The following is a 26,078-nucleotide window of genomic DNA, read 5'->3' as shown; positions in this document are numbered from 1 at the left end:
TTTTATACGCCAAAAAAAATGGGAGGAAAAAAACGCACTTCATGTGAATGAACGAAAAACTGAGGTGCGTATTGGCGTCCTATCTGTCGTCTATCTTCCGCCGTCACTTCTGTAGCCATGACGACACAGGAGCATGCTGTGGGCGTGGCTAATTCTAGTCCCGCTTCTCATTGGCTAAGACGTGAGTGATTAGTAGGCGTGTCCCAACCCTGGTTTTGTTTTTGTTGTTTGTTTTTTTTTCTAACCGGAAGTTTTAGCGTCGTAAAGCTCCGCCCTCTGCCGGAAACATGTGTTCCCGGAAGTTCCGGCGTCGTGAAGGAAAGGGGGGATAAACAGGAATGGCGGAGGCAGCTGCGGCGGCGCCTGTTCCTCTCACATCAGCCGCTGCAGCAGGGAAGAGCCCGCTCCCCGCGTTCCCGGACAATCCCCCCGTGGGTGGCTGGACACGACAGGTGACTTGCAGGTCAGTGACGCCGGCGAGGGCAAGATGGCTGCTCAGTGGAGGGGGGAGAGTAGGTTATGTGAGGACACCTCTGCGAGGAGGTTTAGTGGGGTCTCTGGGGGGCACACAGCAAATTCAGGGCTGGGGGTGTTATAGAAGATATAGGGAGATGGTTTGGTCATTTTAACGTCAGGGGGTCCATTGTGGATAGTGATTTGGGGTCTTATGTTTATTTTATGGGGCAAATTAACATGTCTAGTAGTAAGGAGAGGGTAGTGGGGGCAAGTTTTTTTTGGGGGGGTTTTATTTGATTACTGTCAGTAATGCGCCTATATTAGTGATTCCACTAATCTGACATCTGATAATCCGGTAGATTGTATGGGAGCCAGTTAAAACTGTAATTTGGAGTAATGTGGGTATTAGCTGAGCGATTTGTGGTGTAGAAATGTTTTATCCCTTTTTGTGATATCTGGATTGTGAAGGAGTTGTGCCCAGGTTTAGTCTGGATTATTCTGATATGAGATTGGGAATAGTTTATAATCTGTATGTAATAGAGGATGATTTTATGGGATTAGGGTTGTGTGGGTTTACTGTCCCTTTAAGAAGCGTTAGATGTGATTTATCGGTTTAGACTTTATGATGTTTCTGTAATAGAAATGTTTTCTACAGATCAGTGTTTGATCTTTGAGTATAAAGGGTGGGATGTACTAAAAAGAATTAAGAAAAGGAATGAATGAATGAACCTAATTTATTGGTCAGAAAATATGGAGTGGTATAATAGATTTCTTGTGCATCTTAGATAAGGAATGAACATGGAATATGTGTAGATAAGGGAATGAACACATCCCATATAACAGGTGTATGTTATATCTCCTGTGCTTGTTAGGCGGGGAATGAATATGGGCTTAAGACGCATTTTTTTTTTCCCCCAAGTTTGGGAAAAAAATGGGGGTGCGTCTTATAGTCCAAATGTAGTTTACCAGGGTTGCCACTGCAGGAAGCCGGTGGCGGTCTCCAGGAAAATGGCGGTGCATGCTCAGATCGAGAGCTCAGCTCGTCATTGAGCCGAGATCCCAATTAGTGTTGAGCTACCCCCGTAGTGTTCGGTTCGTCAAACACCGGGATGTTCGTGGAACTGTTCGTCGAACACCTTAGAGCACTGTCGAACACCGTTTAAAACCAATGGCGGGCAAATAAAAACACATAGAAAACACCTTCGAAGGTGTCCAAAAGCTGACAAACTGCTCAGAAGACTCTCTTTAAAAAAGCCGGCCTGCAATTCAGCAGCGGTACCCGACAATTTAGAATAGAAAGAATAGAGCATCACACATAGATTAGATAGATAGAAAATGTTAGTCACATATATAATAAGTAAAGTGACAGTATTGATTACTGTACTTGTCATTTAGTGTTAAAATAAAGGATTTATTAAAAAAAAAATTGGCGTGGGGTTCCCCGTAATTTTAGTCTCTAGCGGAGGTTAAGCAAGCGGCTGGGCCAGATGTTTGAAGCCTGGGAAGGGGGTAATACCCACGGAGCTTCCCGGGCTACTAATATCAGCCCCCAGCTGAATACCTAGCCTTTATTAGCTAGTAAAATGGGGGACCCTCCAAAAAAATGACGTGGGGTCCCCCCTATTTTAATAGCTAGCAAAGGCTAGGCAGACAGCTGGGGCTGATATTAATAGCCCAGGAAGGGTGCCATGAATATTGGCCCCCTCCCAGGCTAGAAACCCCAGCTGTCAGCCGCCCCAGAAATGGCGCATCCATAGCATCGCCTCAGCTTGCCATGTCGCAGACACTGAGAAGCGCAGGCATGCTTGCGCTCCTCAGTGTCTGGCTGTGACGGCATCCAGATGAGTCAAGTTCATGTCCAATGAACTCAGCTCACCTCATGCACGTCACTGACAGCGTGGGAAAATTCTCTTGGGCTTGCCGTGAGCGCAGGAAAATTCTCCCACGCTGTCAGTGACGTGCATGAGGTGAGCTGAGTTCATTGGACATGACCTCGGCTCATCTTTATGCCGTCACAGCCAGACACTGAGGAGAGCAAGCATTCCTGCGCTTCTCAGTGTCTTCGGCATGGCAAGCTGGATGGCAGCTTTCGGCTGCGATCCAGCCTGTCATGTGAATGTAGCAGAGCTGGAGCCATCCTGGGAACCATGGAAAGGTAAGGATGATGTTGGTTTATTTTTTTAAAGAGACAGTGCATGAAAACACTATTATTTTTTTTAATAAATCCTTTAACACTATATGACAAGTACAGTAACCAACACTGTCACTGTACTTCTTATATATGTGACTGACATGTTTCTATCTATCTAATCGATGTGTGAGGGTATGTGCCCACGTAGCGTTTTTCAAGCGGATATTCCGCAGCGTAAACGCTTGTGAAACGCTATGTTATCCGCCCCCCATGGTCCCCAATGTGATTACACAAGTTCATGCCCGTGCTGCGGATTTTTCCGCAGCGTTTTTGCTGCGGGGAAAAATCCGCAGCATGTTCATTAATTTTGCATTTCCGCAAGCGGAATTGCCTTTGCAGTGCAGTAAAAAACGCAAGGCAATTCCCCATGTGGAAATTGTGCGATAAACGCGTGCGGAATTCCGCATGCGTTTATCCGGGAGAGGACATGCAGAAATGAAGCACAAAATTTCTGCTTCATTTCCACAGCGTGGGCACATAGCCTAATGCTCTATTCTTTCTGTTCTAAATTGTCGGGTACCGGTGTATGCCGCTGCTGAATTGCCGGCTTTTCATGTTTCACTGTGAGCACTGTTCCCATCGATTTGGGCAACCACTGTAATACCACAACCACCAAGGCTGTGGCATTACAGTGAGTGGCAGACAATCCCTGCATGATGTGAAAAAAATCCAGTTACGCTTTTGGTGCACGAACAGTTATCGAACATAACCTCGAACAGCCAAATTTTTTGCAGATCGTTCGCGTTCGTCGAACGACTCGAACACCGCCCAAAACAGCTCGAATTTGAGATTGGCGAACAGTTCGAGTCGAACACCGCTTATCTCTAATCCAAATCTGCGCATGCGCAGCCACTGGCGCTATTTTGCTGATCATGCGCCACCTTCTCCCCAGCTTCTGTGATCACAACTTGTATGAGCCTCCTTATTTAAATTCCACTGCAGGGCCACCTGTCAAAGTGGCCCTGTATATGTTGCAAAACTACAATTTCCATCATGCTTGGAGTCAGGGCTGTGGAGTCGGACCGACTCCTAAAATTGTATAATAAATCTGGTACAGTAGTTCAGTACTGTAAATGTTTTTATGAGCATTTGGGAAAGTTATGAAATTTTCTATTCCTTATCTAGGCTTTTAGTTAAGATGATTTTGTGCTGCACTTTATGTTACATGCTCAGTAGTGAGTCAGTCGGGAGTCAGAGAAATTGAGGCGTCGGAGGTTTAGCTTACCAACTCCACAGCCCTGGCTTTGACAGCTTGGGATGATGAAGGCTGTAGTTTAGCAATAGCTGCAGAGCAACACAGGTTGTGAAAAACCATATAAATTTGTTAGTTATATATGGAGGTAGCTACTCTTATCTTGAACCCGTTCACACCTGTTTTTCTGTTTGGAAGTGACGATCAGTCTTTTGATATTTTTATACACAGGTTTTCTGACCGAGCACTCCACTCATCAGCATATGGCGTTTTTAATCACAGCTCGATCCTACCTACCCATATAATTGTAGGCTTTCAGCCCAGGAGCGGTATCGTATTTTAGTTTAGGTTCCTAGCAAAAAGGATCTGCTCGGCGTTGGCTTTTGGGCATACATGAATTGGCCAATTTATGCGCTAAGTATCTTCGTTTTAACGTATTTTCTAGAGATGCAATTCCAATCTGATATTTCCATGTTTCCATTCCATAGCATTAAGAGTCCTGCTTTAATTTGTTAGTTACACCTGTTTTTCTGTTTGATATTTTGGTAATAGGGGATTGAACACACATTCCATATAGACAAGTGGGCTATGAGCTTTCTAGCCACGGGCAATATTCTGGCTTTTGCTCGTTTTATTGGTTTAGAGGTCGTAATATCGTCCTCGTATCTAAGTAGTTAGACATAACGGGTCAGATCAATTGAAATCTCGTATATGGTGCTGGTCATCCCAGAATCTTGATGATCTGGAACAGGACCATAGTAGATCAGCAGTGTGTGTCTTGCTCTTTTTATATGAATGGGTATCCATTAGTCCAGTGTTTCCCAATCTCCAGTCCTCATGGCCCCAACTCATCACGTTTTCAGGATTTTCTTCGTATTGCACAGGTAATGGAATTATTATTGAGGCACCAGAAATTCCCCTTTAAAGTGACACAAAAGGAAAAAGAGTAATCAGCTCACCTGATTGCTGTAGGCTCTTGGTGCAGGGAAGCAAGGAAACGTGCGGCCTCACGTGTTTAAGTAGAAAAAAGGAAAAGAAAAAAACGCTTCAAAAATAGCAAAATTTATTGAAATGAATCCACGCAGTTTAAAAAAAAAAAAAAAAAAGTTCATGTCATATCGGGGAATCTCGCATAAAAAAAAAAAAAAAAGTAACGCGTTTCAAATACAATCCTGTGTTCTTTGTCAGCTTTGACAAACACAGGATTGTATTTGAAATGCGTTGCCTTTTTTTTTTTTTTTTTATGTGAGATTTCCCGATATGACATGAACTTTTTTTTAACTGCGTGGATTCATTTCAATAAATTTTGCTATTTTTGAAGCTGTTTTTTCTTTTCCTCTTTACCAGAAATTCCCACGTTTCCTCACCTATGCAATAATAATATGCAACAGTAGTTTTGGACCAATAAGTTATGTTCATTCTTTTTGTTTATTCCTTTTTATAATTCTTTAGTACGTCCCATAAGGGGCCCTATAAGCAAGCTGCTGGCTGAAAGACGACAGCCATCGATATCTCCCTCTGTACACTGGAGTGCCCTGTCTGCCGAGCGCTCAGACTCTAGTGGTGGTTTATAAAATGGATCAGTAGTCTGAAATCGGACATTCCCGATATTTATCTTCTGATATGGTCTGTCGGGGGCTTGAGGACCAAGACAACCAACATCTGCGGGTTTGGCCGCCATTAGTCTAAGGCTTTGGTCCCCAAACCTTTCTTACAGTAACACCCACATTCCACTCAGATGGTCGCAAGCCACATTCGGCTTTCCCCTCCCCCACATTAGTGTCACGGGGAACCTGCATAAAAACTAAGCTTCCCTACAAAAAGCACACCAAGACCTTGTGCCTACTCTAACCCCACTTAATTTTCTGGCATCAAGCATACTTACCGCATTGTCGTATCCAGTTTCAAGCACCCCTTCTAACTGGCAGTATCATCCTATAGCCTCCTCTTTCTTCCCCGCCAGTATAGGTGCATTCAGATCTGCTCCTCTGTGCAGGGCTTCTCACAAAAGTCACCATCTGGATTCCTGCTCTTCATAGCTGTTGGCTAGATCTGGTACTAATGCACGGAGCTTCAAGACAGCTATGAGCCCCACCATCATCATGGGTGACTTCAACATCCTCACTGACACCTGCCAGTCAGCAGCCTTCAAACTCTTGTCACTATCTTCATTCCTTGGTCTTACCCAGTGGTCCTCTGCAGCCACCCACACAGACAGAGATGCATTAGATCTTTACCTGCCACTGCTCCCTAGCTAACCTCACTTCTTCTCCCTATCTGACCAACATCTCACTTTCTCATCGTTGTCCTCCTCACCTGCCCCCCCATGTTCAGAAACTAGCACACTCTCACAGAAACCTCGCTACCTAAATATTCACATGCTCTGACTATTGCATGCATGTCAGAGTTCAACGAATCAATAGACAACCCTGGCACAATAACCTCACTAAAAAGCTTCAGCAAGTGTCCAGGGTTGCGGAGCTGTGCTGGAAGGAAACCCACTCGCAAGAAGACTTCACCGCATTCAAAACGGCAACTTTCACATTCAAATCGGCCTTCACCTCTGCTAAACAGGCCTACTTCACAACTCTTGTATCTTCATCCCACAACCCCAAACAGTTATTCAAAACTTTTAACTCCCAACTCCGCCCTCCTCTGCCCCCTCCAACCTCCCTCATTTCTGCAGATAGCTTCGCCACATTTCAAAAATAAGGTCGGCCAAACAAGAAAATGTAAAAAAAAAAAGAGAGAACAGGGCGCAATGGGTGACTCAGTAATGCAATTTGTAGAGGGGTGTGGGAATGGCTACTAACCTTATGGAATTGTGCACCTCTGCACAACCCCAGTGTAAAGCTCCGCTCTGTTGGTGGCTGTCATCTGCTTTTAGCGGTGTTCACAGATCCCGATTTCACGGTGGTGGGTCACGTGATCAGGTCAGTTGCGCATACTGCCAAGATGGACGCCCAGCTTCACCAACAGTCCCGGCAGCGTTCCGGGGGGTTAGGGCAGCGCAGCTTGGAAACCAGGGTAGTAACTCTTAGTTAACTTCATCCCACAGGTGGTTGAACAAGTAAATAAAGGCAGCTCTACCGCACCCCAGCAGGGGGAGAAAGACAATCAGTGAATGTGAATAGCGGTATCAGAGCGCCAATAACAGGGCAAAAATTAATTAAAATGACTGATCTATTATTACACACAGCGCGTTTCGGTGGACAAGGTGGCCTTGTCCACCGAAACGCTTTGTGTGTAATAATAAATCAGTCATTTAAATTAATTTTTGCCCTGTTATTGGCGCTCTGATACCGCTATTCACATTCACTGATTGGCCAAACAAGAAAAGTCTTTATTGTCCATTCACCACAACCCCTATGTATAACCACTGTCCCTCCTCCATAAACTTCCTCGACACAATCACTGAAGGAGAACTCGCTGATCTCCACTCCAAATCGCACCTCCTCTCCAACCTCACCACCACGCTTATCCCAGCCCTAGCCCAGCTTTTCAACCTATCGCTAAACTCTGGTACCTCCCCTTCTCCTTTCAAACATGCCACAATCACATCTGTCCTGAAAAAGCCATCCCTCGACCCGACCTCTAGCTCCAGCTATGGCCCCATATCGCTGATCCCATTTGCCTCCAAACTCCTCGGACAGCATGTCCATGCTGAACTTTCCTCCCATCTCTCATCTAACTCCCTTTTTGATGACCTAAAATCTGGCTTCAATCTCTACTATTCCACCGAAACTGCCCTGACCAAAATTAGTAACAACTTGCAGCCAAAGCTAACAGACAATTCTCTATGCACAGTCAACCACTCCCTCCTACTATAAATCCTTTCTTCTCTTGGTGTCAGAGACCTCACCCTCTCTTGGATCTCCTCATACCTCTCCAACCGCACATTTAGTGTCTCCCATGCTACCGTCTCTTCCAGCTGTCTCTCTGTTGGCATCTCTCAAGGCTCTATTCTAGGACTCCTACTCTTCTCAATCTACACCTTTTTTGGCCTGGGGTAACTCAAAGTCCTATGGCTTCCAGTACCATCTATACACTGATGATACTTGGAGCTACCTCTCTGGCCCAGACATCACCACTGCTGTCCAGAATCCCAGTGTCTATCAGCCTTATTCTCCTTCTTATTATTCTTCCTAAGCTTTCCTCAATCTTGCCTAACTCCCCTACCTGATCTTTCCATCACAATAAATGATACCACACTTTCGCATGTCCGCTGTCTCGGAGTAACCCTCAACTCTGCCCTGTCCTTCAAACAGCACATCCAAGCTCTTTCCAGCTCAAAAATATTTCCAGGATCCGTCCTTTCCTCAACCATGAAAGTACTAAAATATTAGTGCATGCCCTTATCATCCCCTGCCTTGATTACTGCAATATCCTCCGTGGCCTCCCTGCTAACACTCTTGCACCTTTCCAGTCCGTCCTTAGCTCTGCCGCCCGACTAATCCATCTCTCGTGTCTGCAAATTCCTTCACTGGCTCACAATTCCCCAATGTACCCAGTTCAAACTGCTAACACGTACCTACAAATTAGTCCTCCTCCGTATATCTCGAAACTAATCTCCGGTCCTTTCAAGACCTCCTTCTCTCCTCCACACTTATGCGTTCCTCACCTAACTGCCTACTCTGGAATTCTCTGCCTCCAACATGTCCAATTATCCGCCAGGTTTGGAACTTTCAGGAAGAACTTGAAAACGAGATCTTAAAGAAAGCTTAGAGCCTCCACTGACCCCGGTGCCACCTCACCACCACTGAAGTTGCTGCAACGAAGATCCCCCTCCAACCTACTGTCTCTTTCCCCATTCTCCTGTATAATGGAAGTCCACAAGGGCAGGGCCCTCTTCCTTCTGTACCTGTCTGTCATTGTTAGTTTATTCATTGTAATTTATATTTGTGTTTAGTATGTCACCCCCTTCTCATGTACAGCACCATGGAGTCAGTGGTGTTCAAAAGATAGCTATTAACAATACTTCTCAATATGACAGTCGTAAAGAGGACATGTCTCTTGCCATGAAAATACCAGCATTTACCCCAGGTAAACATTTTTCTGTTATGATTCCGGCGATGTCTTTCTTTACTTCCTGAGCCTCTTTGTTCCTGAGATATGGCCCCTTTTCTTCCTTGTATTTCAGTCCAGTCTTGTTAGTCAAGTGGGTGTAGTCCTCAAGAAGACCTCTTCAGAGAAGAATTGAGGACCACTCCCAATTGGCAAACAAAGATTTGATTCACATACAGAGAAGATGAGGCCATATCTCGGGAATGAAGAAGCGCAGGAAGAAAAGAAAAACCTCGCCGGATTGAGGAGAACAGCGGCATTTAGGCCAGGTTAAGGGAAAATGGCAGGTCCTTTTTTAAAGGCCTAAGTGCTATGTTTGGTATTTTATTGTCTGTTGTTGGACTTGTCGTTGCAGATATTTCATTCACGGACTCTGCAAAGAAGGAAACAACTGCCGCTATTCCCACGATCTGTCCACCAGCCACTCAGCTATGATCTGCAGATACTATCAACACGGGTGCTGCGCTTACGGAGCCCACTGCAGGTGGGGGACACTGCTGATCGAGCGCTTCTGTCCTCGTCAGCCATAAAGGCTCAAGTGAGATTAAATCTTTCTCACCCCTGTTCTGTATTCTCTATTTTTTTATAGATATGAACATACAAAACCACTAAAGCAAGAAGTAATCGGAGACGCCTCTGGGGTGAGGAGCAGTCTACTAGAATCCCTCCCGGAAACCAGCAGCAACATTAACAGTAAGAAGGCAGCTAGCGAGGTGGCAGCTGGGGTCTCCCAAGCTGAAGACTGGGTCAATGCCGTGGAGTTTGTGCCGGGGCAACTCTACTGCGGACGGGGTAATTGCTGGGGAGGGAACTTTCTTTATTTTACCCCCATTAGTTGTTTTTAATTTATTGGGATAGCTTAGACCAAAATGAAATGTAAGAGGGCACATTTACATGTGGCAAACATTTCATATTTATCACCTGGGTCTCTTAAGAATATTATGGCTCCATGCAGAAGCTTAGGACCCAATCGGATGAGAGCAGGCAATGAAAGGTGCAGGGGGACCATAAAGAATCATGCCTCGTAAAATATTAGCTTAATGGGATACAGCAATGGATTTGTCCTGGAGTTTGCAGAAAATCCTCAAATGTTATCTTATAAAGTAATGGCTTATCGCTAGGATGTGCTGTAAACTGGTATTACACCTTTAACAAAAGTGGTGGCTCTACGGGGACGACGCTACTACAGTGCACATCACTGTCGACGGAGCTCAGTAATCGGCTGCAGCGGCGATGGGCACTTCAGTTAATACGCAGACTGGAGAAGCACTGTACCTGGGGCCTTCGAGTACTGTCTGTCGTTTGTTTTACATTAATAAAAGTAGTGGGGGGGCCACTTTTGTTAAAGAAGAAAACCTCTAACTTTATGATCGGTGGAGTTTCTCTGGAAGTTCCATCAATCCTAAAAACAAGAGGGGAAGGAATACTGCATCCCTTTCAGTGCTTCCTGCCCAACTGACTGGCCGGAGGTCACACCTTCGCCATAAAGTGATGGCATTACCTAATCCTATGCATTGCTTTAAAAAGGAGAACGGTAACCCTAAAAAAGTGATTGTAATCTGTGAGGAAACATGGCAGAAGATATTTGGTTTCTAGCAACGCCAACTTTGGTAAAATAAAGTATGTTGTCCATACACCAATTGCTTTCTAATGAGGTGTATGAAAAAACTATCCATGTATCACACGCAAACCTTCTGGGGTCCTCCAGAGCTCCATTTCTAGACCTGACAACCCTTTTAATTTAGCTATAGAAGTTTAGATTGAGGTCTGAACGAAAGGTGACGAGAGAGGTGCAAGGTGTGACTTTACTCATTGAAAGTAGAATGAGCGAGTCGTCCTGGGAGCAGTGAGGAGGTGGGACCATGTCTATTGCTGGGTATGTGAAAACCCCCCCAGGGAGGAGACCGTGGACTCGCATTCGTTTCCCTGGTGTCTCGGTGTCATAGTTATAACCACTTACCCCTCCCCCATCGTTGCAGAACTGAATAAACAGATAGAGGCTCCATCTTGGGGTCTCTTCAAGGTACCAAACACTCCATAAGTAGGATATAAGACATTTTGGTGACTAACGCTTTATACAAGGACTCAGTTTTTATCATTAGGCTTTTTATTTAGTTTTTGTTAGTCTTTACATTCCAATAGGGTCCATCTTTACTAGACACTTGTTGTGCCACTCAGGGTTCTAGGAAAGCTTGGTAAAAAAAAACAGAGAGGTAATCATGTTGGTTTTCACTCAGGCCCTGGAGAATTAATTCATTTTTTTTACTCTTTTCTTTAATTTAAAAAAAAAAAAAAAAAAGAAAAAAAAGTTGTCTTCATCTTTCAGAATTGACCCTTCTGGAATAATGTGGGCTGAAATACATTAAAAAAAAATGTGAGGAACGTGGGGTCGGCCTTGCAGATTAGTTTTCTGTTTTGATCTTCATGTTACATGGCGTGATGTTTGGGGGGCCTCTTCAGGCTACTATTGGCCAAAATATTAGCCGGGCCGTCCTGTTTCTGCCACCATATTGCAAACAATTGTCCGTCGCGACGTTTCGTGTAGAATTCCCAAATGACGGTCAGCCGAAATGGTCGAAATCCACAGCTTTTGCTGACTATTGAGATCAGGTTTAGTCTGAGGCATCTTTAGTGAGATCCGACTGATTGTGTATTTTACCTGCAGCACCGTCCGGCCAGGACCCTGGCACTCAGGAAACTGCACCACAAGAGGAAAACAAGGAGCAACCGGCCGACCCGGAGCTGAAGAAGCAGCTTTGTCCATACGCCACGATGGGGGAGTGTCGCTACGGGGAAAACTGCGTGTATCTGCACGGAGACCCCTGTGATATGTGCGGTCTACAGGTGCTTCATCCCACGGACACTTCACAAAGGTCGCAACATATTAAGGTAAACAAGCTGATTGTGTTTCGTCCTGTGTGCTTACAGAAATAAGCGAGTTCCATGCACCTAATGCTGCTTATCTCCTGCAAAAACAATCGATGAGTTTTTTTTTTTTTTTTGTTTTTTTTCTTGTGTGTTCTCTCCCTTTTCAGTCTTGCATTGAAGCTCACGAGAAAGACATGGAACTGTCATTTGCCATCCAGCGCAGTAAAGACATCGTGTGTGGGATTTGCATGGAGGTGGTTTACGAGAAAACAAACCCAAGCGAGAGACGTTTCGGTATCCTGTCCAACTGCAGTCACTCGTACTGCCTCAAGTGCATCCGCCGGTGGAGGAGCGCCAAGCAGTTCGAGAGCAAGATCATTAAGTGAGGGTGCATTACCTATATGGCTGGTGATTGAAGGAACGACTAGAAGTCATGTACAGTAGCCTTTGTCCTTTTGGCTTAGTCTTATTATTCCTGGTCATGTATAATATGACACTTATATATTTGCTATATCCCTCTTTTTAAAAAAATGCCATCGTAATTGGGGCCTCATTATGCCCTAAACTAAAGCGTTTGTCCAGCACTGTGAGGATTCTTCAGTGTCAGCGCTGTGAGCGGACGGTCATGTGACCACAAGTATGCGAATTTCATACTACCAGCCACATTCTGACTAGACTTTAGCAAGACCACACACGTCTAGTCGGCACGTGACCGCATGTATGCAAATACTTGCTCGCACGCCTGCCCGCTCCCGGCACCAGAGAATCGTCAGTGCGGGTTCTGTGAGGATTCATAAGTCTACAGTCACATTGTGTGACTGCACACTTGTACTCAAAGGCCGAATAGCCCTCTAAGACAGCGCTGCAATTGCTGCACTTCTGTATTCACTCTTTACAAGTATGCTGGGCTTTTCAATTTCTGACCACCTTCTCCTAGGCAGTACCTTTTGGATGTGAATCATTGGGCCAGTGTTGCATACCCAATCTGGTCCTGGTGGACCCCATTGATTTTTACCTCCCACAGTATAAATTTAGTCACCGATCCACAGGAACACGCAACTTCAACCTCCCCATTATTAACACCCTTTTAGACATTTGTAAACTCCTCCACAGAAGAATCTGCTCAGATCAACTTGCAACGTAATGTGACTTGTCAAGAAAAGCCAATTAGAAGGGAAACTTCCGCTGAAATAATTCCTCTCCGCCATTAAGAAGAACAAGCAATCGCATTAACCTAACCTGACCTGTCCTATTAATCCGGCTACACGTTGGGAGATCCTGCCACCTCGGGTGACCGGAGCTGGAATCGTCCCTTTTAAATCTTGCATCCTGTAAACGTCTGACCGGGTGGGGTCCTGTTTGCCCAGACTGATGGCTTTAGATTTACAGTAATGAGGAATTACTGACTGATATTATCCTGTTTTGCATGTTCACAGATCGTGTCCTGAATGCCGCATCACCTCAAATTTCGTCATTCCAAGCGAATACTGGGTGGAGGAGAAAGAGGACAAGCAGAAGCTGATCCAGAAGTACAAAGAGGCCATGAGGTAGTATCTGCAGATTACTACATGACAGTATATTGCTAGGTTATTCCATGACTTCATAATTCATGGTGGGTCTGATCTCTGTGACCCTCGTCCACCCTGCGAATAAAAGGCAGAGAGGTTTTTTAGTGCTGCTGAGGCGCTTCCGGCTATGTCTGTGCGGCCAGTCCTATAGATTTGTATGGATCGGTGCAGTAGTTCCTCCCTCCATACAGTTGGGGTCCAGGATGCTGCTATGCAAGAAAAAAAAATGTTTGAGGATCGGCAGGGGTTCCCGAGGTCAGATTTATTTATTTTTCTTGGAAACTGCATATCCTAGGACTAGACAAATAGTCCCCTTTTAATGGGGACTTGGTGTGTATACATACATACACACATACATACATACATACATACATCTCAAAAAAAATAAAGGGAACACTCAAATAACGCATCCTAGATCTGAATGAATGAAATATTCTCATTGAATTCTTTGTTCTGTACAAAATTGAATGTGCTGACAACAAAAGCGCACAAATCATCAATGGAAATCAAATTTATTAACCAATGGAGGCCTGGATTTGGAGTCACCCCCAAAATTAAAGTGGAGAAACACACTACAGGCTGATCCAACTTTGATGTAATGTCCTTAAAACAAGTCAAAATGAGGCTGAGTATTGTGTGTGGCCTCCACGTGCCTGTATGACCTCCCTACAACGCCTGGGCATGCTCCTGATGAGGTTGCGGATGGTCTCCTGTGGGATCTCCTCCCAGACCTGAACTAAAGCATCCGCCAACTCCTGGACAGTCTGTGGTGCAACGTGACGTTGGTGGATGGAGCGAGACATGATGTCCCAGATGTGCTCAATCGGATTCAGGTCTGGGGAACGGGCGGGCCAGTCCATAGCTTCAATGCCTTCATCTTGCAGGAACTGCTGACACACACCAGCCACATGAGGTCTGGCATTGTCCTGCATTAGGAGGAACCCAGGGCCAACAGCACCAGCATATGGTCTCACAAGGGGTCTGAGGATCTCATCTCGGTACCTAATGGCAGTCAGGCTACCTCTGGCGAGCACATGAAGGGCTGTGCGGCCCTCCAAAAAAAATGCCACCGAACACCATTACTGACCCACTGCCAAACCGGTCATGCTGAAGGATGTTACAGGCAGCAGATCGCTCTCCACAGCGTCTCCAGACTCTGTCACATGTGCTCAGTGTGAACCTGCTTTCATCTGTGAAGAGCACGGGGTGCCAGTGGAGACTTTGCCAATCTTGGTGTTCTGTGGCAAATGCCAAGCTTCCTGCACGGTGTTGGGCTGTGAGCACAACCCCCATCTGTGGACGTCGGGCCCTCATACCACCCTCATGGAGTCGGTTTCTAACAGTTTGTGCAGACACATGCACATTTGTGGTCTGCTGGAGGTCATTTTGCAGGGCTCTGGCAGTGCTCCTGTTCCTCCTTGCACAAAGGCGGAGGTAGCGGTCCTGCTGCTGGGTTGTTGCCCTCCTATGGCCCCCTCCTCGTCTCCTGGTGTACTGGCCTGTCTCCTGGTAGCGCCTCCAGCCTCTGGACACTACGCTGACAGACACAGCAAACCTTCTTGCCACAGCTCGCATTGATGTGCCATCCTGGATGAGCTGCACTACCTGTGCAACTTCTGTGGGTTGTAGAGTTCGTCTCATGCTACCATGAGTGTGAAAGCACAACCAACATGGTTGGTCTGTTGTCCCTACCTGCAGAACCACTCCTTTTGAGTGTGTTTTGATAATATAACACACAATAAATGTGTGTGTATACATACATACATACATACATACATACAATTGTCTTATCCCGTCTATCTGTCCTGGAAATCCCGCGTCGCTCATTGGTCTGGCAGCGGCCAATCAGCGCCGCGGGATTTCTGAAAAAAGATGGTGGCCGTTAGCGGCTCATCTGGCGGTCGGAGGTCAGCGGCGATGCAGCGGGGAGATGAGCGGCGCTAGCAGCACAACTACCCCGACCGGCGCCGCTGACCTCCATGCGGTTAACGTCGGAAGATCAGCGGCTTGGCCCGCTGATCTCCTGACAGCAAGTGTGAACGGAGGACCGGGGAGCGGCGCCGCCGGTCGGGATGCTTCTGCTGCGAGTAGCCGCTCATCTCCCGGCTTCTCGCAGCAGAAGGAGCCGCACAGGCAGCGCCTCTCCCCGGTCCTTGCTAATACGGAACCGCACAAGCAGCGCCGCTCCAGGGCCCACACTAATACGACGCTGATTGGTCGCGGCCGGGCACCGCGACCAATCAGCGAGATGGGCGGCAAATTTAAACGCCGCTGTGCTGATTGGTTGCCGACGCTATTTAAATCAGTACAGCGGTGTTTAAATGTGGAGCCAAGATCTGTGATTTGTCGCGTCCGATATTTAAATTTGGCGCCCAAATCGGTGATTGGTCGCGGTGCTGCCCGCGACCAATCATCGATTTTTAACACAATGTCCGGACCTTAGTAACACAATGCGGATACTGTGGGGACATCAGCGGCTAGGGTGTGAAGGGAGGACCGGGGAGCGGCGCTGCGGGTCGGAATACTTCTGCTGCGAGCAGTCGCTCATCTCCTGGCTTCTCGCAGCAGAAGTAGCCGCACAGGCAGCGGCGCTCCCCGGTCCTCACCAATAAGATTTGCTGATTGGTCGCGTGCGGAGAGCGCGACCAATCAGTGATCTTGGCGCTAAAGTTAAACACCGCTCTGCTGATTGGTCGCGGGCAGCGGCCGCGACCAATCACCGATTTGGGCGCCACATTTAAATAGCGGCCGTGACCAATCACCGATCTTGCCGCCACATTTAAACACTACTGTGATGATTGGTCGCAGACTCCAGCCGTGACCAATCAGCGATTTATTTTTTTTTTTTTTTTTTTTTTGCGCCAAATTTAAACACCGCTCTGCTGCTTGCGTTCTGTCGGCCGCATACATATTCTAGAATACCCGATGCATTAGAATCGGGCCACCATCTAGTGTGTGTGTGTGTGTGTGTGTGTGTGTGTATATATATATATACACATACACACACCTCATTAATTTTATTCTGTTTCTCCTCTAGCAACAAATCTTGTCGGTATTTTGATGAGGGACGTGGCACCTGCCCATTCGGTGGCAACTGTTTCTACAAACACGCATACCCCGATGGCCGTATAGAAGACCCACAGCCTCGACCGAAAGGAGCGATGACTAGTAGATACAGAGTAAGTGTTCACTACTTGTTACTTTCGGAGTCAGTACATCTTCAAAAAAATAAATAAGTAAATATGGTGCCACCCCTATCTATAGGTTGTGTCTGGTAGTGCATGTCAGACTCCTTCAGCTCCAATGGAGCTGAGCTTCGGTGCCGGATACAATAGATTCATATTAACCGTGTTTTCCTTTTGTAATCAGTTGTCTGCTTAATAACGCAGTATAAGCCATTTCTTAAATATATAGGTCAGTGAAATGAAACCTTGTTTACACCCAGTTTTATAAACCTGGACAGGTTTCGGGTTCTAAGAGGTTTCCATTGCACCAATTTCTGGGTGTCCATATAGCTGGACCTCAATTTGTCATGTAGTTATCACCTGTCCTGTGGCTCCAGCAGTCAATTAATTTTGAGAGAAACTGAAAAGGAACAATCCATAACAGAGTTATCAAGGTGGCAGCGGAGGAGTAGTGTGCTGATCTTGTAGGAGGCAGTGACCACCTCACTTGTGATGAAGGGGCTGCACAGGAATAAGTTGTGGCTTGCACGCCAAGATTGTTTTAAAACAGGTTCTCACAGCTGCACAGAGTATTTCAGCATATGAACATGCTAATAAAATTATTATAATCCTTAAGTTTAAAGTTTACACTACTTCTCACTTTTTTGATATATATTTAAAAAATAATAATTTTTTTTTTTGTAAATATCTCCATATTTCTAGGCCCAGCGTAGGAACAGATTTTGGGACTTCGAGGAGCGCGAGGGCAGCGACCCTTTCGATGACGAAGTAATGACCTTTGAACTCGGCGAAATGCTTCTTATGCTGTTGGCAGCGGGCGCCGACGAAGACCTAACAGACTCGGAGGACGAGTGGGACTTGTTCCATGAGGATCTGGACGATTTTTATGACCTGGACCTATAGCGCCAGTCACAAAATAAGGAGTTTGGACTGTCTGGGCAGCTCCAGACAGTAGCTATTTCCTGTGGTGTTGTGGCAGTGCCTGTGTTTCTCCTAGGCAGGCCTATCAATTCCAGGTGCTGTTGTAATAATTTTTATCCTAATGTCTGTCTTTTTTCCCCTCTCCTTTTTCCTCCCCCAGAGTGTTTGTTTCTCTGTTTCAAGGTATAAAAAAAGTGAAATGAATAAAAAAAAAACAATACACAAAAGTATAAAATATAAACCAGTCTGCGCTTGGTTCTATATGGATTTTGTACCTCCAGGCAAGCTCCATAGCACTGCACCAGTAGAGGGCGCTGATCCATTAGAGTTGCAAGTGATTTTTGTTCCAAGTTTTCACTATCCACCATAAGATGGCAATAAGTTTATCGGCCTTCTCTCCGATTTCCCCTCTACATCAGCCAAACTTGCTTGTTTAGTTGCCTTTTTAAAAAATTTATGTTTCTATGGTTACAGACTACAAAAACACCCTGTGTAGTCAGGATACCATTGCGTCTGCAGATCTATCTGTTCCATTTGATCTCCTTCCTGAATGTAAATGGAGTCGTAGTGGGAAGTACTGAGGCCCCAATTCACCTCTTACCGTTTTTTGTAAAGCACTTTCCTTTCTCTATCGCTTCATTGGGGGACACAGGACCATGGGTGTATGCTGCTGACGCTAGGAGGTTGACACTAGGCAAAAAAATGAAAATAGCTCCTCCTCCGCAGTATACACCCGCCTACAGGCACCAAGCTCACCAGTTTAAGCTTCGTGTCTGTAGGAGGTAGACCTGGATCTTCACCGATCCAACCTTGTTGTGTTTATTAATCCTTGTTTTTTCTCTTTCAGATACAGCTCTTCTGGCTAACAGGGCACACTGCGTCCCCTGTTAACCCACTAGCGACCGAGAGAGCAATGTTGCTACCCCCACATCGCCCACTCTTGGACCCGCTGGGCAGGACTTATCCCCTGTCACCTTAGGGTGTCTCGGGGTGATTTCGGTGGCCAGTCCTAGCCTGTTACCCCCACCCTAGCCCCCTCCTCGGAGCGGCCTGGGAGGGAGACTGTGGTCCCTGCGGGTGACCTTCCCCCAGTTTTCTGGGGTTGACACCGTCTCCTGCACTGTCCAGGACCGGACAGTGCAGGAAGGAGGAAAAGCCAGGATCCCCTCCCCTATCCAGGAAGGCATCCTGAGACCATCCTCAGAAGGAGAGAAGAAGTGACGATTCCCGTACTCGCTAAGACAGGTACTTCCCTGTCTTTCAGCTGTAGGTCCCGGTCCCCCGGCGTTGCCTGCCTTCCTCCTCCCCCCCCTCACCAAACATGGCGCTTATCAGTCCTTCCCTGGGCCACTCCCTCCCTCTTCATTATTCGCGGCGAATCTGCCGCGCTTTTCTCCATCGGGGGGCGTGTCCGGTGGGCGGTCCCGCTCCGACGGCTATACGCCCCCTCCTATTTGACCAACCAGGGCCGAGGAGCATAGTGACGCTTCCGTTAAAGCCTGGAACGCCGACCCGGCTTCCAAAAGATCTCTAACTAATCTTCCTTTTCAAGGTTCCTGGCTGTTTGGATCCAAGCTAGACCAGATCATCTCTAATGCTACTGGGGGTAAGAGCACCTCTCTCCCCCAGCCCAAACGCCCTTTTCCTAGGAGACTCCCCCTTCAGTTCCGGTCCTTTCGTCAGTTCGCTCAACCGAACCCCCTCCTCTCACAGGACCGTACTCCAGCACAGCGGGACAGTCGTAAGCCCTCCTTTAGGCCCACGCCTAACTGGCACCCAAAGAGTCGCTCCTCCAAGTCCTCTGGATCACGATCCAACAGGTTTTCCTCAGCATGACGGGTCTCTCCCACCTGGGTGGGTGGCCGTCTCCTTCTGTTCACAAATTCTTGGCTCCTGGCAATAGAAGATGCCTGGGTCAAAGAAATTGTGACTTCCGGCTACAAAATAGAGTTCGACTCCAGCCCACGATCACGCTTTCTCAGGTCCCGCCCCCCACAACCATCTCTGCTTCCCGGTTTCCTCCAAGCCATCACTTCTCTTCTGCGCTCAGGAGTCATAGTCCCGGTTCCCGTTCAGGAAAGGTTTTCGTATTTTACTCAAATCTCTTCGTTGTCCCAAAAAAGTATGGCTCACTGCGTCCGATTCTGGACCTCAAACAGCTAAACCGACATGTATGCATCCGACAGTTCAGGATGGAGTCCCTCAGGTCGGTAATCGCCTCGATGGAGGCCGGGGAATATCTATGTTCAGTGGACATTCAGGATGCATACCTTCACATCCCAATCTGCGCGTCACATCAGAAGTTCCTTTGCTTTTCCTTCAAGAACGTGCATTACCAGTTCACTGCCCTCCCCTTCGGCCTCGCCATAGCCCCGAGGATTTTTCCGAAGGTGATAGCGACAGTTATGGCCATCCTTCGAAAAAGGGGAATTGTAATCCTCCCCTACCTCGACGACCTGTTAATCAAAGGCCCCACGTTCAGTCTCCAGATCACCTTGAACACACTCTCCCGGTTAGGCTAGCTGATTAACACAGACAAATCCTCCCTGGTTCCATCCCAACGCTTAACCTTCCTAGGGATGCAGTTCGACACGACCCTTGCCCGGGTCCTCCTTCCGAGGGAAAAGAAACTCTCTATGACAAGGAATCCACATCCTCTCCGACCCAAGTCCACACTCCCTTCGCCTATGCATGAGTGTCCTGGGAAAGATGGTAGCAGCCATGGAGGCAGTTCCATACCCGGTCTCTTCGTCTAGCCCTTGTCTCAGCTTGGGACAAGAATCCGTCATCTCTAGATCGACGCATCAAGTTACCTCGTCAAGTAAGACGGTCGCTAACCTGGTGGTCCCGCCCTTCTTCCTTCAGACCCGGGAGATAATTCCTTCCGCTTTGCTGGCAGGTGGTCACGACCGATGCCAGTCTCATCGGTTGGGGGGCAGTTTTTCTACAACACACGGTCCAGGGTCGGTGGAGTCCCCACGAAGTCTCCCTTCCCATCAACATTCTGGAGATGAGGGCGATTTACCTGGCGTTCGTCACTGGCAGAAGATCCTGGCAGGGTTCCCAGTCCGTGTACAATCGGACAATGCCACGGCCATGGCATACATAAACCATCAGGGAGGAATGCGCAGCAAGCCCGTTTTAAAAGAGGTGGCAAGAGTGCTACTTTGGGCCGAGAAGACGGTCCCGGCAATCTCAGCAGTCCACATTCCAGGGGTCGACAATTGGGCTGCCAACTTCCTCAGTCGGCAGGGCCTCGTCTCAGGAGAATGGTCTCTCCATCCCGATGGTGTTTCACCAAATCTGCTTACGGTGGGGCACGCCGGACGTCGACCTCATGGCGTCCCGGTTAAACCACAAGGTTCCGTCCTTTGTAGCTCAGTTCCTCAATCCGCTAGCAATCGCCCAGGACGCGCTAGTGATATCATGGTCACAGTTCCAACTGCCCTATCTCTTTCCACCTCTACCTTTCATCCCTGGAGTCATTAAAAAGGTCAAGACAGAGGGAGTACCAGTTCTCCTAGTAGCCCCAGATTGGCCCAGACGCGTCTGGTATGCAGATCTGGTAAATCTGCTTGTCGACTCCCCCTGGAGACTACCAGACCGTCCGGACCTCCTCTCTCAGGGTCCTATTCTTCATCAGAGTTCTTGTTCTCTGAATTTAATGGTATGGCCGTTGAGGCCGCGGTGTTGAAGATGGCGGGCTTTACTGACAATGTCATTCAGACCCTAATTAACGCCAGAAAACCCGCTACCTCGCGCATATACCACAGAACTTGGAGAGCCTTTTTTCGTCACTGCGAACAGGATCAGCTGACTCCTATGTCTTTTTCTTTGCCAGTCATTTTTACTTTTCTTCAGTCTGGCCTAGAGGCGGGACTCTTTCTTAGCACTCTCAAGGGCCAAGTTTCGGCCTTGTCCATTGTATTCCAACGTAACTTAGCTAGCCGTCCTCGGGTCAGGACGTTTCTACAAGGGGTGGCCCACCTGGTGCCCCCCTATCGCCCTCCAGTGGAACCATGGGACCTTAATATGGTCCTAAGCGTCCTACAACAGCCTCCGTTTGAACCCATTCAGGACATTCCAGCCTCTCTCCTTTCCTGGAAGGTGGCTTTTCTGGTGGCTGTTACCTCTATTAGAAGGGTCGCAGAACTCGCAGCCCTCTCTTGTCGGTCGCCTTTTCTGGTATTCCATCAAGACAAAGTAGTGCTCAGGCCGGTGCCTTCCTTTTTGCCAAAGGTGGTTTCCGCTTTTCACATTAATGAGGACATTGTTTTTGCCTTCCTTTTGCCCTGCTCCAGTGCATCCACGGGAGAAATGACTGCACAAACTGGACCTGGTCAGAGCTCTACGTGTGTACCTTTCCAGAACGCCCTCCCTTCGGCGCTCTGATGCCCTTTTTGTCATCCCTGAGGGGCATCGCAAGGGTCTCCCTGCTTCCAAGTCAACCATCGCCCGTTGGATACGTTCGACCATCTTGGAGGCACATCGCATCTCGGGCAAACCTCCCCCTCCCGGAGTAAGGGCTCACTCCACCAGGGCGGTGGGGGCCTCTTGGGCGGTCCGCCATCAGGCTTCGGCCTCTCAAATCTGTAAGGCCGCAACGTGGTCTTCTCTTCACACCTTTTCAAGGTTTTACAAGGTCCACACTTATTCTTCGGCTGATGCCAGTCTTAGACGGAAGGTCCTGCAGGCGGCAGTTGCCGCAGTCTGACCTAGTCTGTGACTATCTAGTGTTCTCCCACCCAGGGGACTGCTTTGGGACGTCCCATGGTCCTGTGTCCCCCAATGAAGCGATAGCGAAAGAGGGATTTTTGGTACTCCTCGTAAAATCTCTTTCTTGGAGCCTTCATTGGGGGACACGGCACCCTCCCTGTTTTTGGACATATGTCCAGTTGGCCCTGTTGGATATCTCATTTAGTTTTCACTGTTGTGTCCCGTTGGGCATTGCATTGTTGGTTATTTTATGCTTCTCCTACTGCTCTAGCCACTAACTGGTGAGCTTGGTGCCTGTAGGTGGGTGCATACTGCGGAGGAGGAGCTATTTTCCTTTTTTTTTGCCTAGTTTCAACCTCCTAGCAACAGCAGCATACACCCATGGTCCTGTGTCCCCCAATGAAGGCTCCAAGAAAGAGATTTTTACGGTGAGTACCAAAAATCCCTCTTTTTTTGTCTTGTTGTATTAGTTGCCATTTTTTGGCACCAAATTCATCAAAACTGTGCAAGTGATTCATGAGTTTTGTGCAAAGTCAAAACTTGTCCTAAGTTTCAAAAATTGCACCAAATGGACTAAAAATAAAAATAAAAAATTGCACCACGGTCATGGACCGGAGTGCAGTTGCGGCAAATCTTGTTCCTTTTAAAAAAGAAAGACGCAATTGACGAATCAAGGCTAAAACATCTAGAATTGCTATACTCTGCCCACAGAGCGGAAAACTACTAAGATAATAGACGAGCGCACATAAAATGACTTACAAAGAAAATGGTCACGTAGGCAATGATGAATCGAAGCCTAAGTTAGTAGGATCAGTTTGAAATCGTGGACGTCCCTAGTTCTGCATCAGTGCTGAATATGTAAAATGAATTTGTTGTATCAAAATTGTTTGGAAAGTTTAGTTTTTGGGTTTATTAACTTGACTTTGCATAGAGACAGACATATTAGAAGTTCTGATCAATGTGTGGTCCTAGCACTTAGCCACCTAACAGTAGCTAGAGCAGAGGGGCAGAAGTGTTAAGCTGACCTCTTGTAAACTGTCTATGTGCTTAAAAGGGTTGTTCATGACTGACAACCACTTCTGAATCCCTATGTTTCCTCCCAGTAAAGTAATAACGCCTGTACTCCCCTCCAGTGCCGACACTGGGGCTCCTGTGACACTTTTATGTCATGCAATCCCGTGGCCACTCAGCGATTGACTTCACTCTCTTCTCTTATGGGAGTAATTGCCATCCGAAGGAAGTGAGGAGCGCTCGCTTCATCCGGATATTGTCCGAAGGAGAGTAGAGTGAAGCGAGCGTTTATTTTTATTTTTTATTATTTTAAATTGGGTTATCTGGGACCCCCCCTATGTTTTGCCATACGATGGTTTTCCCCCAGCTTAGAGTGGTCACGGACCCGCTCCTTGCTGTGATTTTCCTGCTTCCTGTGACATCGACAGCAGTTCCTTCTCTTCCGGTCTGCTGTGTTGACAGGGCATCACAGATGACATGTTGATAGCCAGCTCCCCGCAGTTAGGCAGTGGGGAGCTGGTTGTCATTCAACATGATGGCAGCAGTGATGCCCCATCGAGAAAGCAGACTGGAAGAGATGTCATGGGAAGCAGGAAAATTGCCGCTGGGAGATAGCGTCCCACGACAGAAGAGGCAGGCAGTTAGCAGCTACCTGCCAATATGAGCTTGGCCCCATAGGAAAAAATAAAGTTCCCGATAGCCCCTTTAGTGTTTCTTTGCAATTTGCTCACTGCTGCAATCATGAGGGGCTAATGATGTTGCGTGGACGGGTGCCTGCCAGGTTGCAGTGTCGTCGGCACCACTTGCAGTGAGTGCTGCTGGAGATGCCTGTTATAAGTGTATTAGCACTTTCATTATTGGTCCTTTTTGTGGCTTGGTCCCTACTAGCACCATCCACAGCTTTACAGTCCTGCTTTGTCGATAGACTACATTAGTGTAAAGCATGAAAGCTGTGATCTTCAGCTGTTAGGAAACAAACTCCCCACCATCCTGGGTGTTGTAGTTCCCGAAGACTTACATGCTGTAGACTCATTCCCTAATCATAGCAGGTGACAAGCGTCTAAGTTTATTGGAATTTTGCTAATCCTATATGATGTCAGGTTTATGACCAGCCCGGAGGTAGGTGGCCTAGTGCCAGGCTCAAGAAGCGGAAATGTCCCATTGGATTGTTATCCAGTCAAACAAGTTTGCAGCACTAAGTGGCACAAGCTGTCTTATGTAAGAAAGCCTCCAATTTAACGGGGGCACATAATTGTTAACCAATCAGGTCAATTGTCTGTGAGCCGTGCCTCTCAAGCTGCTGGGAAATTACAGCTCCCAGTATGCCCTGACCGGCTATAGTCTTTTGATATTAGGGGTGTCTGACTGCTGTAATGGAACTGGCAGCAACTGTTAGATTTCCCTACAGTGCCCCCCCCCCCCCCCCCAGAAGAAAAGCACTACACACGACCCATTGTAATTTGGCTGACATGTTGGGTACTGGTGAAAAATGATCGTATCGTTGGCGGACCTAGATGTGGGTGTTTCTAACGCAAATGTGTTTGACATTTGGATTGGTAAACCATTCACTCCTTAAGTTGGTCACCACCAGTGATCACCTGAGGAAATGTGATAATTTTGCAAAGGTAAAAAAAAATAACCCTTTAATATTGTGTAGACTTATTCAACACATTTTCTTACTCTGGGGATCTGAAATAAAACTTGAAGCAAGTCGCCCACTGTTTCGTGTATACAGCTCCTATGCGCCTCCTTGGTTACAGATAACACCCCTTGTAGTCTGTTCTTGTTGTTTGCTACTCTCTTATCCATAGACCGTAAGAAGAGAGGGCAAATGGTAGGAAGGCACTGTGACTACAGGATCAGACTACACAAGGTTCCTTTGTAGTCTGTTACCATGGAGACACAACTTCATAATATTTCATCAAGACTCCTTTAGAATTTCTGATCCATAGAAGGTAAAAAAAATTGTTTTAAAAGTATTAACACCCTTTAAGTTATGTCATGGAGATATTAAGAAAAGTATTAACAATTTCTCCCAAACCCCTCATTCCCCCTCCCCTATAGTAACTGTCAAAGGACCAAGAGCTAACACTTGGACCATCTGCTCCTATGCAAATTCACACACACACACAGCAGTAGTGACTTGTAAACCAAGATGTGCTATAACCCAATTAAAACTCAAGGGTATTTCACCCTGGTTGCAGCATGGGATAATTAGACACTAGCTTGCAACAATTTACATGTAGCTGAGGAAGTTCTATTCCCAGGACGTCAAAGGGAATTTAACAGAGGTCTGGCAGAATTTTGGGCACAGACGCAAAATATTGAATATTGTAAATTCCATAATTCCGATAATAATGCGACCTATATTTTTAGTGACAGCTAGGGAACATTATGGATATTTTCCCGTCGCTGTAAGCCCCTCCGGGGAGCTGTGGCGCAAAAGGAACAAAATAGCAGACGGCAGCTATACTGTGTGTGGTCTCTGGAGAAAGGTAAAATCATAACAGAAAATATGGTATCACTTTCGGGCCTCTACGATCAGCCCACGATAAGTTAATCACAAGAAACAGATATCAAATAAAAATATGAAAGCTGGAAATCAGCCCTTGTGATATCATCACAAGGGCTGTGTGGGCAGGTCTCCCCTTAGACCTAAAAGAATCCACGGCGGGTGGATCAGGACTCATGTTGGATGTATATATATGTAGCACGGGTCCGGTTCGACAACGGCAAGAGTGCTTCCCTCCACCTATACTGAATCGTCTCAGCGATCTCTATAGTAAGTTTTCTTTAATCCTGTTTTATTTTGTGTAACTGTATATTCTGTACTGTAATTGTCCCCTTTTGTAAAATCTTGTTTTTCCTAAACACTGCCTCCCTTTTGGATTAAATATAAAATGTAA

General features: G+C 46.9%; 1 protein-coding gene across 2 annotated transcripts; it reads left to right on the top strand.

Annotated features, from left to right (window-relative positions):
• Window positions 1-248: 248 nt before the first annotated feature.
• Window positions 249-26,078, top strand: MKRN1 (makorin ring finger protein 1). 2 transcript variants are annotated; one of them, XM_073650112.1, is made up of 8 exons: window positions 249-463; window positions 9,259-9,387; window positions 9,493-9,596; window positions 11,569-11,792; window positions 11,939-12,153; window positions 13,208-13,318; window positions 16,377-16,518; window positions 17,227-26,078. In XM_073650112.1, exons 1-8 carry the CDS (start codon window positions 339-341, stop codon window positions 17,425-17,427), a joined length of 1,251 nt encoding a protein of 416 aa, XP_073506213.1. In that variant the 5' UTR covers window positions 249-338; the 3' UTR covers window positions 17,428-26,078. The 2 variants fall into 2 exon arrangements, with proteins under 2 accessions (XP_073506213.1, XP_073506212.1); XM_073650111.1 differs by having other exon boundaries at window positions 9,493-9,695.

The sequence above is a fragment of the Phyllobates terribilis genome, unplaced genomic scaffold (assembly GCF_046119375.1).
Source record: "Phyllobates terribilis strain yellow unplaced genomic scaffold, ASM4611937v1 Scaffold_10__3_contigs__length_209671492, whole genome shotgun sequence".
In the NCBI taxonomy this organism is placed as follows: Eukaryota; Metazoa; Chordata; class Amphibia; order Anura; family Dendrobatidae; genus Phyllobates; species Phyllobates terribilis.
This window is presented reverse-complemented; position numbering and strand designations above follow the sequence as displayed.